Source organism: Macadamia integrifolia, chromosome 7, assembly GCF_013358625.1.
Source record: "Macadamia integrifolia cultivar HAES 741 chromosome 7, SCU_Mint_v3, whole genome shotgun sequence".
NCBI lineage: Eukaryota > Viridiplantae > Streptophyta > Magnoliopsida > Proteales > Proteaceae > Macadamia > Macadamia integrifolia.
Window position 1 is genome coordinate 35,525,924 of NC_056563.1, and position 14,277 is coordinate 35,540,200.

Below are 14,277 nucleotides of genomic sequence, written 5' to 3' on the forward strand. Positions count from 1 at the left end.
TTTCTTGGAAATGTGCTGAATTTCTTTTGTTTACTGTGTTTATACATTGAAGGTGGTAATGGTAAATTCTTTGCTCTTATCTGTCGCAAGTCTACTAACATAATGACACGATTTCTAGGTCCTACAGAACAGTTCCCTGAGATTACAGTTTCATTTTAGAATGTAGTAGAGTATAACCACGGTTTTGATGCACTGTATCAGGACTGTTATTGATAGCTGGCATTACTGATACAGAATATTTTTACTATTTTACCCTTCTCCGTTTCTATACCACCAATACAATATCAGGCAGGTATTGACCACAGCCGAATGCCAATACCTAAAACCATGGGAATAACAGAGCATCACGCATTGATAATAAGCAGCACCCTTCGGTTGAACAAAATCTTTGCATTTCCACAGCAAATTTATTACAGCCATTTTGAGCAATGCATATAATGTGAAGTTACAAAATGAAATTGAACAAATTTGGTGGGGGAGGTGACTGAATTTAAAAAATAATAAAAATAAAGTAACACCATCACTATTGTACAACATTACCCCTATGAAGGCCACCCGATATTCCACTAGCAAGGAAAAAGGTTAGTAACGGCCATATCCTGGGGGTGGTGGTGGCCTACTTACCACTCTGTCTAAAGCAGAGTACCTGTTACCGAATTGTTGAGGGTGACCACCACCCCTTTGATCTGGTCTTGATACCCAGACACCTACCTGTTGATGTTGATTACTAACTCCAGACGCTGGGTAACCCATGCGACCACTGTATCCACCACCTGGATAACCATAAGCTCCAGTTGGTACAGGTATTTGTGCTACTTGTCTAGGAGGGTAATAACCGGGTCCCCTATCATTCTGAAATGAACCAGGAGGATGGTTATGCACACCATGCTCTACAGGATGGGAAGCCTGCCAATTATTACTTCCATGCTGAGGACGATGAGATGATCTTCCATAAGGATGAGGTGCAGCTGGTGGAGCATACAGTTGCCCATACCCATGGTCTGAGTGATTCTGAATGTTGTTCGTATGTGTATACCTACCACTATGAGTGGTATAATCAGCTATTCTCTGATGTTCAAGATTGTGGTAGCCACCGTCTGCATAGGTGGAAGGTGGTGCACCATACATGCCTGCAGAATAAGATTGTGGTGAGGCATGCATCCGGTCACCCCTGATAGTGTCCCTCTTTAACTGCAAGGTGTTGGCAACAAGCCTATGTGCTGCCTCTCCAAGGTGACGACCTGTATTGTTTCCGTGGTGGTTTTGCCTGAAATCAAAAGGCAAAACCCATGAATCTGAGCCTCAGTTTAATCCCAGATAATTCATCAAAATTTGGAAATAATCTCACCTGGCACGAAAACAAAAACAAGATAATTCCATACCTGCCATTTTCCATTGGCCTCCTGCCTGTATCTTCATGCCACAATGCAGGTGGTGGCTTCAGATCCCCAATAGTAACAGTCTGCAACAGCACAATAGGACACTCAAATATTATAAAATGCTGTACAACCAAAGCAGGGCTCACATGCATCAGCATACTGCACAACTAAAATATGAAATGCAAGCTCAACCAAAAGCACTGAATAATATGAAATCACTAAGTCCTACACATTTCTGCCAGTAACAGAATTGACCCTCCAGCCTCCCCCCTCTCCCACAATTTTGTTCGTAAAACTCAAATGTGTACAAGGCATCTGCAAGTGTGTGAGGGATATCATGAACAATGTTGAGGTGTGACTCAATGAAGCAACACACACACACACACACACACACACACACACGCACACGCACACACACACACACAAGCGATAGTAAGGCAGTAAGGCATTATAATAATCCGGAAACGAGTGAAAAAAATATAAATAACTATTATCGACAGACAGAAAAAGGAGATGAGAAGAAAAGAAATGTAAACAGTAACTAATTTCATAAGCCAAGTACCCATTAAAAAAAAAAAAAAAAAAAAAAAAACCAGATGGAATTGGCATATCACAGCCAAGGACCTAAGTAGTGACTTCTCTAGGCATATTAAGAAACCCTTATGCATCATGCTATAATGCTAGAACCCTCCACGAGTTGCATGTTGAGCACTCTGTAAATTCTATGGAAAGGCTATGCCACCCCACCCCCCCTTCAACCCCCAGAAACACACCCACCCCCCAACACTGATGCAACCACACATGGGGAATGCTAACATTCACCAAAGCTAGTCAATTTTGTAAACAACTGGCAGCATGTCTGTGTCCATAAGAGGACCTGACACTTGCAGCATGTAATGAGCATCACATAATGCTAGAACCCTCCACGAGTTGCATGTTGAGCACTCTGTAAATTCTATGGAAAGGCTATGCCACCCACAATGCCTCCTCCCCCCCCCCCCCCCCCAACACTGATGCACCCACACACACATGGGGAATGCTAACATTCACCAAAGCTAGTCAATTTTGTACAACAATTGGCAGCATGTCTGTGTCCATAAGAGGACCTGACACTTGCAGCATGTAATGAGCATCACATGAGTTACAAGAGAGCAAATTTTTTGATTCAAATTACTACATGCCATTTTTATAATTTTTTATCGCTTTGGACTCGCTTCCCACGTGATGCTCATATGGTGCCGGAACCTCACCAAGATGGGTGGAAGGTCTTCCATCACAAGGACCCACTCACCACATGGCAGTTAATGGATGTTACCAAATTCACTAGTTTAGTCAAAGCTAATGAGTAGAAACCATTGGCATCTAAGCTGCCTTAAATTTCCATTAGACCATATGAAGATAATTACTACAAATCCTCTAAGCTTATTGTCAGGACATCTGATCTGAAGAATATAACAATACATCATCTTTCATTTTTAAGTTAAAAAAATAATAATAATAAAAAATAAAAATAAAAATAAAAATAAAAATAAAAATATTGATGTAATTTGGTTGTCAAGATTCCACAATTTTCATACCTCATGAGAATTTCTGACCTACAAATTCCCGAGGATGATATCATTAACTACAGTAGATTTACAGTAAGGCCTTGTTTGTTTAGAAGGTAAAAAGGGGTGGGAAACTTGTGAAGTGGGTCCCACATGTTGTGGGTCGGGTTGGCAAGGGAAGGAAATCATGGAATTTGGTGGGAGAGAAGAAATGGAGGTGTGGTGGGATTCTAGGGGGGGAGATAGAGAATGAGCTATTCCATGAATATCTCCAAAGAATTTAAAAATGAGGGGTGGAAAAGTGGGGTGCCGCATCACCAAACAAGAATAAATGCATTTAATGAGGTAATCTGGTAAGTTTCCCAACCGACCTAACCAAACACTCTTATTTGTGGTAGTTTGTGGGAAACAAGTAAAAGTTTCCCACCCCATTTTTCTCCATCAAACAAACAGGGCCTACGTAAACTTAATATGGAATTATTTATACTCAAAATGTCAGATTATGAACCACAGAAAAACAATAATGGAAAACAAAGACATATAATCCCAACTCCAACAAGGTCCTATGGTGGAAACACTTCATATTCAGGAAACTTAAATAGGGAAATAACTAAATAATATATGGAAATGAGCAAAGAAAGCAAGACCACAGCTGGGAAAATTGGGAACCGTTAAAATACAGTGCAGATATAAGTAGATGTAATGGCCATTTGGCTTCATCACTGAGAAAATTTTTGCTTATATAAAAATGTTAATATCATTATACGTTATTTACGTAAGTTATTGATATTTGGCTATAAATGTATCTAAAACAACAAAAAAAGTCAAAGATATAAAAAATATTGTGATGACACACAAATGCCATGAAACACATGACTACTTGTGCATCTCCAAAAAGAGATTCAGCACAGGGTATTTAACTTGTGAATAATTAAGTGGACAAAAAAAAGCATTCTAACATGGGGTATTTTTTATGTTGAGAATGGAAAACCAAGAAGAGAACAGAGCAACTAGTAAATGAACATCACCCACACAGACTGTGAGATCTCATTACTTACCTTTTTTGGGAATATAACTCCTGCTGGTGGTCGAGTGATGTGCTTATGTTCATCCGGGAGTCTGTATATGGCACATCTGAAAAGCCACAAGAAGAATACATTAAGTGAAAGAAACAATAAAGAAAATCACCATAGATGCAGGTCTAGTTCAGTATATTTTCAGTTTGAGTGAGGGCTTACATGACTTGATTGTTCATAATATCTTCCATTGCAGCAACAGGAGACCTGAAGATGGGAGGGCAAGGATCTCCACCACAAAGTGATAGGTACCCATTCATTCCACCACTGCATGTACCCCTAAATAATCAGAAAATGGGCCCAGAACTTCTTTAAATGAAAGTATAGCTAACAAAAATTTGTGGAACAACGTCTAGTAGCAAACGGGAATTATTTCAACTTTCAAGCACATGCAATATGAAGGTCAAAATAAAATGCTTACACAATGAGGACTAAACCGTACAAAGAACACAAGTAATGGACCAGGATAAGGTATATTAAGCGTTGCGGTAACTTCAGAGCAGGCCATTCTTGCAGAAAGGAATTGACGAGTGTTAGAAGCCAGTGAATGCCGACTTCTGTCACTCAGACACTTTTAAGTACCCCTGGATTTCCATTTCAAAACATCATGATACCCAGCAGGACAACTTGGACATGGCCAAAGAAGAAGAAGAAGAAGAAGAAGAAGATTAAACACCGACCCTCTTTTGCCACATTAGACCCATTTGTTTGACATTAATTGGCCTAGTATCCATAACAATACCCATTTTTTGTAACATGTGCCATATCCTAATTTTTGCATATTATGTGGATCACTCCTCAAGACGTACCCATACCTGTACCTGAATCCATATAACATGGATGCTGATCCTAAAAGGGATAGATTAAAAATAATTCACATACATTGAAGGAAATTTTTATTTTCATGACAGGGTAGAATAGATTAAAATTAAGGCTCCAAGATTCACCTGGTGGCAACAGCATTATATGAATAATGCCACTATAATTTGATGGAAACAGCAACAGCCCCTAATTCTACATTCAGAGAGGAAAGGACTTGGGCTGAGGTGCAGGAAATTGATTTTGATGAATTCAATCAGCTCCAATTGAAATTACTGAAACATTTAAATTTTCCATTGATTTGTCCCCTGTTGGAATTGAAATATTTTGGAATTCAAAATGAAATTTGTCAATTTATGATTCCACCATATAGCAACTTTAGAAACTTGCAGCAGGTTAGCATGTCAAGTGAGGAAATTATCAACTTTATGGGATGCCTACATGTTTTAGATACGAGAGCTGAGGCAGCCTTGACTGCAATTGTATAAGCAAGGCAAGAAACAAAGCATTTCTGCTTGATTTTCATATACCATAGTGACAATGCTATCCACTACCCAGTTCTGATTGAGGATGATTTATGGCTGCATTTTGATGAGTTTCTAGTGATGTTCCATGGGTAGAGAGATGACACCTCATATATAACAGTGCAAAGCTAAGTAAAGAAGGGGGATTTAAAGTGCTTCAGATGTGGTAAATCAGGCAGAGTGCCCTAAAAGAATCTTGCTCAAGTTGAAGATGAGCAGAAGGAAAATCAGACCATGCTTGTCAGATGAAGTATTCAGATTGACGGCCAATTGAGTTAATGCATACCCCCCTTCTAATGTAGATAAGTCACTTGGGCTTATTTTATTGCAAATAAGCCTTGGGTTGTGTTATGTATGCGTTGGGCCTTTGATCCCATGGGTTTTTTTGAAATGGGCCACTTTAATAGGCCTAAAATATGGGTAGAAGGTAGGAAAACGGGATTTTATTCATTAGTTTAATTAGTTGCGATTTAATTCAATAAAGGCCCATTAGGCCATTAGTTCGTTGTAAAGTCCTATATGGACTATTAGTTAGTTAGTCCTACTCCATGTTGGAGTCATAAAGTCAAGTCCTAGTCCTATTTTGAATTCCTAGTTGTAGTAGGAATGTTTAGTCCTATTCGGAAACTAGGTCCTAGTTGTAATAGGAGTGTCTAGTCATATTAGGAAACTAGCTCCTAGTATTAGTATGATTGTAAACTTCCCCTCAATAAATAGAGAGGCATATGTACCATTATTGGACAGATTTGAATGAAAGAAAGTTTGCATTTATGAAAGAAAGTTTGCAACTAAATGCTTAGAGCAGCTGAAATAGTTGTGGATGAGAAGCCCAAGCTGAGATAGCCACTTCCTTTATTCTCTTTCACCCTTCTCAACCCCCCATCTGTTTTATTTTTCTTTTTTATTTTATTTGCTGTAACATTCAAGAGGTATAGTTCAGCTTTTGATAAAAGTTTCCAGAAATCAGAACCGATCAGCAATCCTAGTGGGAATAGGAGAGAGATCGATCTCCTCTCTTCCTCTCTTTTGTACTCTTTTCAGCCAGGTCTTCAATCAGGGTATTCCAGGCCTCATAAGGGTCCCACGATCCTTACTTAGTCACTGTTGGAAGCATTCAGCTGCTGTTCTTGAAGGCTCTTCTTAGTTTTCTCTCCTAAGTCAAAAAATCAAGAAAACTTGTAACTTCACAACTAGCTGTCAGAATCCTCTCAACTTTGGGGGTTTTTGTACCCTCCCTAGGGACTATCTACGCCCAAGAGTGCAACTCAATCAGACTCCTACAACCCTGGCCGCACCTTTCTCTCCAGCTCTATAACAGGTCTCTCTCTCTCCTAACGGGTTAGGTTTTGGGCTGGTTTTGCTCCTATATGGGTATTGTATCCTTTAAGGTTTATTTGATGGTCTTATTTCTTTGTTTCCTGCTCCTATTTGTATTGTTTGGGAATATAAACTGCTGGGGTAGTTTCTTGTAATCTACTCCTGCATTACCCTCCCCCTGACAAATTTGAGTTAATGTCGTGTTTTTGGATACTGATGATGAGTTTGAAGTTAACACAATTGGTAAGTGGCTGATAAGTTTGGCATGACTATTGACTCGTCTGTCACCTAGATGCTTCCTAACAGTAATTGCACTAGTGACTTGTGTCCTACGTACATTTGAAGTATGAAGCGGTACTTGAGGCATGCAATTGCCACAACAGGGTAATTCACTCATTTCATACAAGTGGGTCAACAAGTCACAGCTGAAGAACAGCAGAATGCATTTGGCAAAATCTGTGGTTCATGACAATGCAGATCAGCTTTGTTGTAGTGCCATTTCCATAATGTTGCTAACATCCAATCGGAAAAAACAGTATCGTCCAAGATAAGAGTAGCTAATGATGGTTTAAAGAACATCTACACCTTCCAGAACCAAGGCAAAAATGCCAGGCCCAGCAAATGTAAAGAGATAGACTACGACAATCATTGCAGCAGCAAGTTCTCCAATGAAGAGATGACTACAGCAAGAAGAATGCAGACTACGAATGACTACTAAAGGAAGGTCAAAATGTTGAACATAATAGCTACTCCCAAACTCATCGCATATATCATCAATTCCTAATTCAGGTTCTCCAATTTTAGCCTAAACTAGTTTTCATCATTCAAATTTGAAATTGAATTTACATACCCATACGGCATATGCTGCATACCAGAAAATTAAAGCAACTTAAAATTGATTTCCTGAATCCCAAAGTTGCTTAATTCTTGTTGACTTTACATCATAAGGATTGGCTAATCCTAAATCAATTGAATCCTGGCAGAGCATTTTATGAGCCGAACAAGATGAATCAATACAAGACAACCCTGTATTCAAAATCAAGCACCCAAAAAAACGAGAATGAAAGGCTGCAGATGATTAGGTGCAATATGGTTTTGATTTGGGGCTGTCCAGAATGTCAGCTGTTAACCCTTCACCATTACCACTCAACCAGCCCCATCAAGACAGATTCCTGCCCGTCAGTAGGTATTATGTGGAGTGTTTGAGATGGGAAATGACCCTCTAGACATTCTCACGATCTCTGATAAAATTTCTCATCAGTCAAATTATTGAAATTTTAAGAGGGCCAAGAACGTAAAATATATTCTCCCATGTTCATCTAACACCCCCACATCATATTTATATGCATGGACGTGCACAAACACATATGGGTAGGCATGGGCACACATGGACACACACATGGAGAGAGAGAGAGAGAGAGAGAGAGAGAGGGAGGAAGATAAACTATTAGTTCTTTCCACAAGAAGGAAAAAAGTAATTTGAAGCCAAATAAATGTCATAATCATTGCTGATATTTTGAAATACTGACCTCACATTTGGATCAATTTTTTCTTTGACTTCAATTCGTTCCTTGTCTGACAACTGTTTGCAACGGTCATCAAGAGAAAATATATATGGAGAGAGAGGATGAGAACATGCCACAAAGAGCATGTCAAACATCACATTGTTCCTCCGAACTTCCTCCTCCTACAGCAGCACGTAACATGTCACAAATTTTTCATTGGAACTAAACTGTCTTGGAATGAAATCAGCATCAAGAAACCAATTTCATGAAAGATGTCCCAAGAGTAACTTACCGTCAATGTATGTTCAATCTTCTTTATCTCAGCAAGAAGGCGTCCTTCATCGATGAAAGGCAATTTCGCAATACCCTTCAAGTAAAGAAAGTGAAAGGCAGAAAACAACAAACCAATAAATCCTGTCAACCTTCTGACCCATAATCCAAATCACAAGATGTTATATACAAGAGAAAGAATAAACAACCTGCCAAGCATACCGCTTGCCATTCATGTCAACTTCAAAATCTGATCAACACAACCACCAAAAAGTCAATATTCCTACATGTGGCCTGTGACCTGAGAAAGCATTGATAAAAGAATGAAGCATACCAATCGGATAAAAATCACTAATTGGTGAATTAGGATCAGTCATCAAGCTCTGGTAATGCTTGGGAAGTGCATGAGAACTGGAGATAAGTCCAAGCAGTCAGCAAGTACAACATATGGAAAATTCAAAACACAAAGCATGGGCCTAAAGACAACCTTGCAGCTGGAAAAACCCCCAACAGCTGATTGAATGGTTTGAACGGAGCACCTAATTCAAAGCTTATGTTCAACTGACCAAGATCCTTGAGATCAGAAGCAAAGGGTGCATAATGATAAGGATAAAACCTGGAAGGAGTGAAGGACAGTGAGAATGTTAAATTAAGTTGAATCCATACAAGCCAGAAAGTCACTAAGTTATAACACTACTGTCATGACTGCATGTTTACAGACCAATTAAATTCATTTATCAGGATTACTTCTTTTAACTTCCCCAACCCCAACCCCAACCCCTTCCTTTCTTTTGGGGTCGGGGTAACATGGGGGTTACATGGAGTTACCAAGCAATGGATAAGCTTCACATTGCTGGACAAGGAAAAAAAAAACTTTAAATACAACATGCCTCTCCATGACATTCCAATGTACCTTTTATGCATGATACGAATAGAAAGGTACATATAAAGCATACAATAAATGTCTTCCTATAAAACAGGTACACTCAAATCTCATAATTCCCAGAAAACCCAAAGTATAAACAACTTCTCACATTCAGGGGCAACAGTAGTAGAACAAACAATTATCGTGTAGCTCAAACAAACCAAAACTAAATCCAACCTAACGGCCTATGCCAAAAATTACCATGATCAGATACTTTAATCATCAAATCCCCTCTTCATTTTTGATATTATTTCTTGACATTATTTCATTATTCAAAAGGATTCAATGCATAGTTGCATTTATTATTTATCCATTCGAGCAGATTTCTCACATAGTCAAATCTCATAGGCCAGGACCAATGATCACCACAAGCAGTAAATGTAGCCAGAAAACAAAATGAACTGATTGGCACATCAGCAGAGTTGGTGGTCCATGCCAGGCCGCCTGACTCTCCTCACAGGGAAGGTTCACCCTGTAACTATTGGCCATGAGTGAAAAAGAAGAGCATTTTTTTTCAATGCTGCTGTAACAAGGTAGATTACTATTTGTTTATAGAAAGGGAATGAAAAAACCTGTTTACTGGGCCATGTGGCAGTGTGTAATCGGTCTGAAAAACCTCAAACATAGAGGAAACGAAGTGTTAAAACACATGGCCACTTTGGCCCTCTCTGACAGTAAACAAGATTGCCCGTAGAGTGCAAAACTTGCCCAATTCAAAAGTACCACATCATAAAGTAAGATATACTGGACAAATACATCTCCCATAATCAAGGAAAGACAAGAAGAAATGAAATGAATAACAATTACAAAGACAGACATATTGACAAGCAATAAACAAATAAAAGCACACTCACCACTGCCAAGAGCAAACCCCCTCATAATAATAGTGCATAACCCAACACAGGCCTTCTGTGTATTTTAGGGCCTACCAAAGAAAAGAAGTTCAAAATTATATTAGCCTAAAGAAAAGAAAATTCCAAAACAGACAAACTAAAATGAAGTAACACCCTTATTTGACAAAATTCAATTAGTCACCTGAATGAAATATGATTCGAGGCAATTATACAATTACACTTTTTTATAATGAGTAAGGCGGCAAAAACATGTTAAATAGGCCTGGATTGGACATTTCCATAATAATGCTTTTATGCCATGTAACAGGACATCTCATCTTTCAATTTATTATAAAGTTGAAGGAATTTGGTTGAATTGATTCTGTACCAGTTTTATGACTATATTTAAACTTATTTGATTGTTGAGAACAGTATAATTCTGATGGAAATCATCATGCAAGTCACAACATACGATAGGGTCTGGTGCCCATGAACAACCCTAATATATATCAAATAAAAATTAGAAAAATAGACTTAGACCATGGAAAATAAGTGAGAAGCTGTGAAGCACCAGCCTTCCCTATGATAAAGCACTCACTCCCTCCAACCAGTGGACTATGCATTCAGTATGCAAAACCCTCCCAAAAACCATTTAAAACACTAAAACAGCTGTCTAAGGTACAACCTACAGCACACTGCACTATAATTAAAATGAAAATCAACGTATCACAGGTGTTTAACAAAACAGGGTTTCTGGATACCCAAAATCACCAAACCTCAAATGAATCACAATGGATCTAATGAGAACAACCAAGATGTCTTCTATGAATAGGAAGAATAGAGCAGCATATGAATCGGGACCACCATCTTAATATAGACAAGCCACAACAATCCAGGTAGGGACCCCTTTAATGATTACAGTCCATCTCACCAAGACAGACCTGGATATAATATTTCGATAATCAATAACTTAACACTAAAAATCTATTGAGTGCAAAGATTCAATGACTCAATAGGTGACTCAACAATACATTAAATAAAATTTAGAACAAATTACACATATTTAAGCCCCTCCCAGACCCTGCAGTAGCAGAACCTCATGCACTGGGTTGTCATAATGGAAATGTACAAGCTGTTTTTGCACTAGATTAATATAAATTCTACCTCTTTAACAAAAAAAAAAAAAAAAATTATGTAAACAGAAAAAAAAAATTCATTAATGGTATACGATATACAAAAGACAGTAATAAAATGCAATACAGCCGCTTAGTCTGATGGTAAAGGCCTTTTTCTCCTTTTAAAGTGTCATTTACTAGTCCTGCAAAGAGTAATTGACTGTTTTCTCCATTTTCTGAAACGCAACGTTATGGACTCCTGAGCTGACTTGTGAATCAAGGCCAAGTCAAGTGGTGAGTTGAACCAAGCTAGCTGATGAAACCAGCCAAGCTAACAACTTGACCTGAAGGACCTAGGTTACTCAAAATTTGATCAAGTCAACTTGTTCAAGTTTCAAATTAACATGTCATGTTTTAGATCAATGAACAAAAGACCAACCAGTCCTAGTTCCTTTTAACCCCTAAATCTGCCTAGAGTGTTAATAAGCTATAGGCCTGCAATCCATAATATCAGATTGACATGGAACAGGTCTCCAGATGCATCTCAGTCAAAACATTCCGATCATAGTGATGGGATTCTAGAAGCCTTAGATGATAGGTTTCAGAAATTCAAAATTTCCAGAATCACAGTGAAGTAAAAGAACCCGATTCAAGATTTGAATTACTATAAACAACAAGTCAGATGGCCCTAAAATTCTGGTAGAAAGTCACATTCAGAGGAAGAAAAAACTCAAAATCTGACTCAGATCTGGAGTTATAGTGGCATGATTGGCATCCTACTAGGAATAAGAAACTTGAAACAGAATTCCAGAATAGGATGCTGATTGCAGAATACTCAACAATGATCAAAAGTGAGATAAAAAAGTCACAGAATTAAGCAATAATAATAGGATGCTATTCTAAAACAGAAAATCAATATTCAAAACTGATCTTAAAATAAGATAGAACTACAAACCCAACTTGAAGTAGGATTCTTTGAAAACAGTAGCAAAATCAGATTTTGAAACCATAGAGTGTGCTTACTGTATGTATGATCAGGTTTGAAATCTACAGAGTATTGAATTATTGATGGAGAAAATCTCAGATCTGGAATAAAATAAAATAGGAAAGAAAGAACAGAGTTTCGATGGGAGTTAAGGACAGGAAATAAAAATCTGGAATCCAGCTGATTGCCTTGCTGATTCCACAGCAAGAAGCACATCTGAACCCAGAGATGCAACACTCAAAAATCCACTGACCAATTGAGCTGAAAGCTTCTTCTTCATTCAAATTAGTGTACAGAGTCGTAGCCCCTTACAAGCTTATATAAAAGACTCAAAAAAAGGGAAGGTCTAAACCAATCCTGAACTGCACACACACACACACACACACGAGCGAAATCAGAAACCAACTCATCTCACTTGTAGTTTTCACCAAAAGAGCCCACCAAATCTGATGAGCATCCATGCTGCGGTGTTATGTTTAAGACATACAATGTCAAACATTAGACCTAACAACTATAGGTTGAACACGATGAATGCACAAAACAAACCCAATAACTGCTATATGCGTTAATAAAAGCATTTCGATGACCAAACCTACAAAGAATTAAATGTGATAAAATGGTTTAAGATAAGAGACATGATGCTTCCTTCCTATTTCAGTTCATTTTACTTACAACATCTTTCCGTATCATTTCGAGTTCATCAGGGGTTTTTGCAGAAAATTTTTCTTCATAGTACCTTTCTTTCCACCCCGGCTCTCCCAATTTGACCTGATAAACATGGGAAATCATATCACAGCTTAGAAGCATCCATAAGTGCAAGCAGTCAAGAAGAACAAGAGTTTAATGCAGAGGACTAAATTTTATCAAGATAAGATCATATAATGAGTTCAGATAAAAAGTAATCATCATGCATCTGCAAATTTAAACCTTGTCTTCTTCGGGATTGTCAGAGTTAAATAGGTCGCTCTTCTCACGAAGCAAATCCTTAAGCTTTGTTTTCAATTCGTCTTTGTTATCACGTATCTAGCAACCAAGAGGGGGGGGAGGAAAGCGACTGTTAACACTATAAACGACAAATAAAACCCTTAAAGAGCTATCTATTAACCAGTAAAGGATAAAAAAAATATTAAAACATAAGCCTCACTGTCAGTAGAACTAGTTCCAAAAAGAAGCTTACAGAATGAGGGACTCAGATCAAAATTATATCAAAGTATCCCATTACTAGAAAAAAAAAAATACATACTTCTACTTCTTCTTCAAGACTATTTTCAGCATCAACAATTGCAGCACCAATGGATGACCCTAAAGACAAGCGTGCAACTTTCCGGACTTCTCGTTCTTTTCCCTCTGGTGCTCCAGATTGTTTGCTCTTAGTGTCAAGTGGTGACAGACCCATGCCAGCTTGACCGCGTTGTTGTCCATTTCTGATAGATACTGAATTGCCAGAACTGTATCTGGATCCTGTTTGTTGATATGGTGAAGGCAAAGAAGCAGAAGCAAGACGAGAACCATGATAACTAGCAACTGGTACTAGAGAATCAGGTCGAAGCTGAGGTTCAGCGTCATCGCCTCTTTTTGCTTGTGCCTTTTCACGTTTGATTCTTTCTGCCTGCCGCTGAGAAGTAAAACAAGAAACTTAAATCAAATTTAAGAATCTGCAGGTCAGATGATAGATACTAGAATGACGCCTTGAAAAGATGTAACTATCCTGTGATATCAAGAACAAATGCAAACAAGTTGGCCAGAATCATAACCGAGGCAGCAGTAGAATAATAGCAGTAGTTAAATGCTGACAAACTCTAGAAAAAAGATCTAAACAATCACCATTGAGACAATAAATCAAAATCCAACATCGTTTACACTGAGCACTTCATAGTTCGTAACAAGGATGTAAATTATGTTATACCTTTCAGTCCATGGAATTATGCCTCCCCCACCCCAATTGAGAGAGAGAGAGAGAGAGAGAGAGAGAGAGGGGGGGG

General features: G+C 38.3%; 1 protein-coding gene across 2 annotated transcripts in view; it reads right to left on the reverse strand.

Annotated features, from left to right (window-relative positions):
• Positions 1-370: 370 nt before the first annotated feature.
• LOC122084207 (5'-3' exoribonuclease 3-like) overlaps positions 371-14,277 on the reverse strand; it is a 24,294-nt gene continuing 10,387 nt past the window's right edge. The window contains exons 12-24 of one of the 2 annotated variants that reach the window (XM_042652288.1): positions 13,539-13,910; positions 13,223-13,318; positions 12,968-13,063; positions 10,217-10,287; positions 8,925-9,053; positions 8,772-8,848; positions 8,647-8,687; positions 8,460-8,534; positions 8,192-8,349; positions 4,165-4,281; positions 3,985-4,060; positions 1,383-1,462; positions 371-1,267 (exon numbers count right to left, since the gene is read on the reverse strand). In XM_042652288.1, the coding sequence (XP_042508222.1) occupies positions 583-1,267; positions 1,383-1,462; positions 3,985-4,060; positions 4,165-4,281; positions 8,192-8,349; positions 8,460-8,534; positions 8,647-8,687; positions 8,772-8,848; positions 8,925-9,053; positions 10,217-10,287; positions 12,968-13,063; positions 13,223-13,318; positions 13,539-13,910 (2,073 nt within the window). In that variant the 3' untranslated portion in view covers positions 371-582. The remainder of the gene's footprint in view (positions 1,268-1,382; positions 1,463-3,984; positions 4,061-4,164; positions 4,282-8,191; positions 8,350-8,459; positions 8,535-8,646; positions 8,688-8,771; positions 8,849-8,924; positions 9,054-10,216; positions 10,288-12,967; positions 13,064-13,222; positions 13,319-13,538; positions 13,911-14,277) is intronic. The other variant, XM_042652290.1, reaches the window with a different exon arrangement.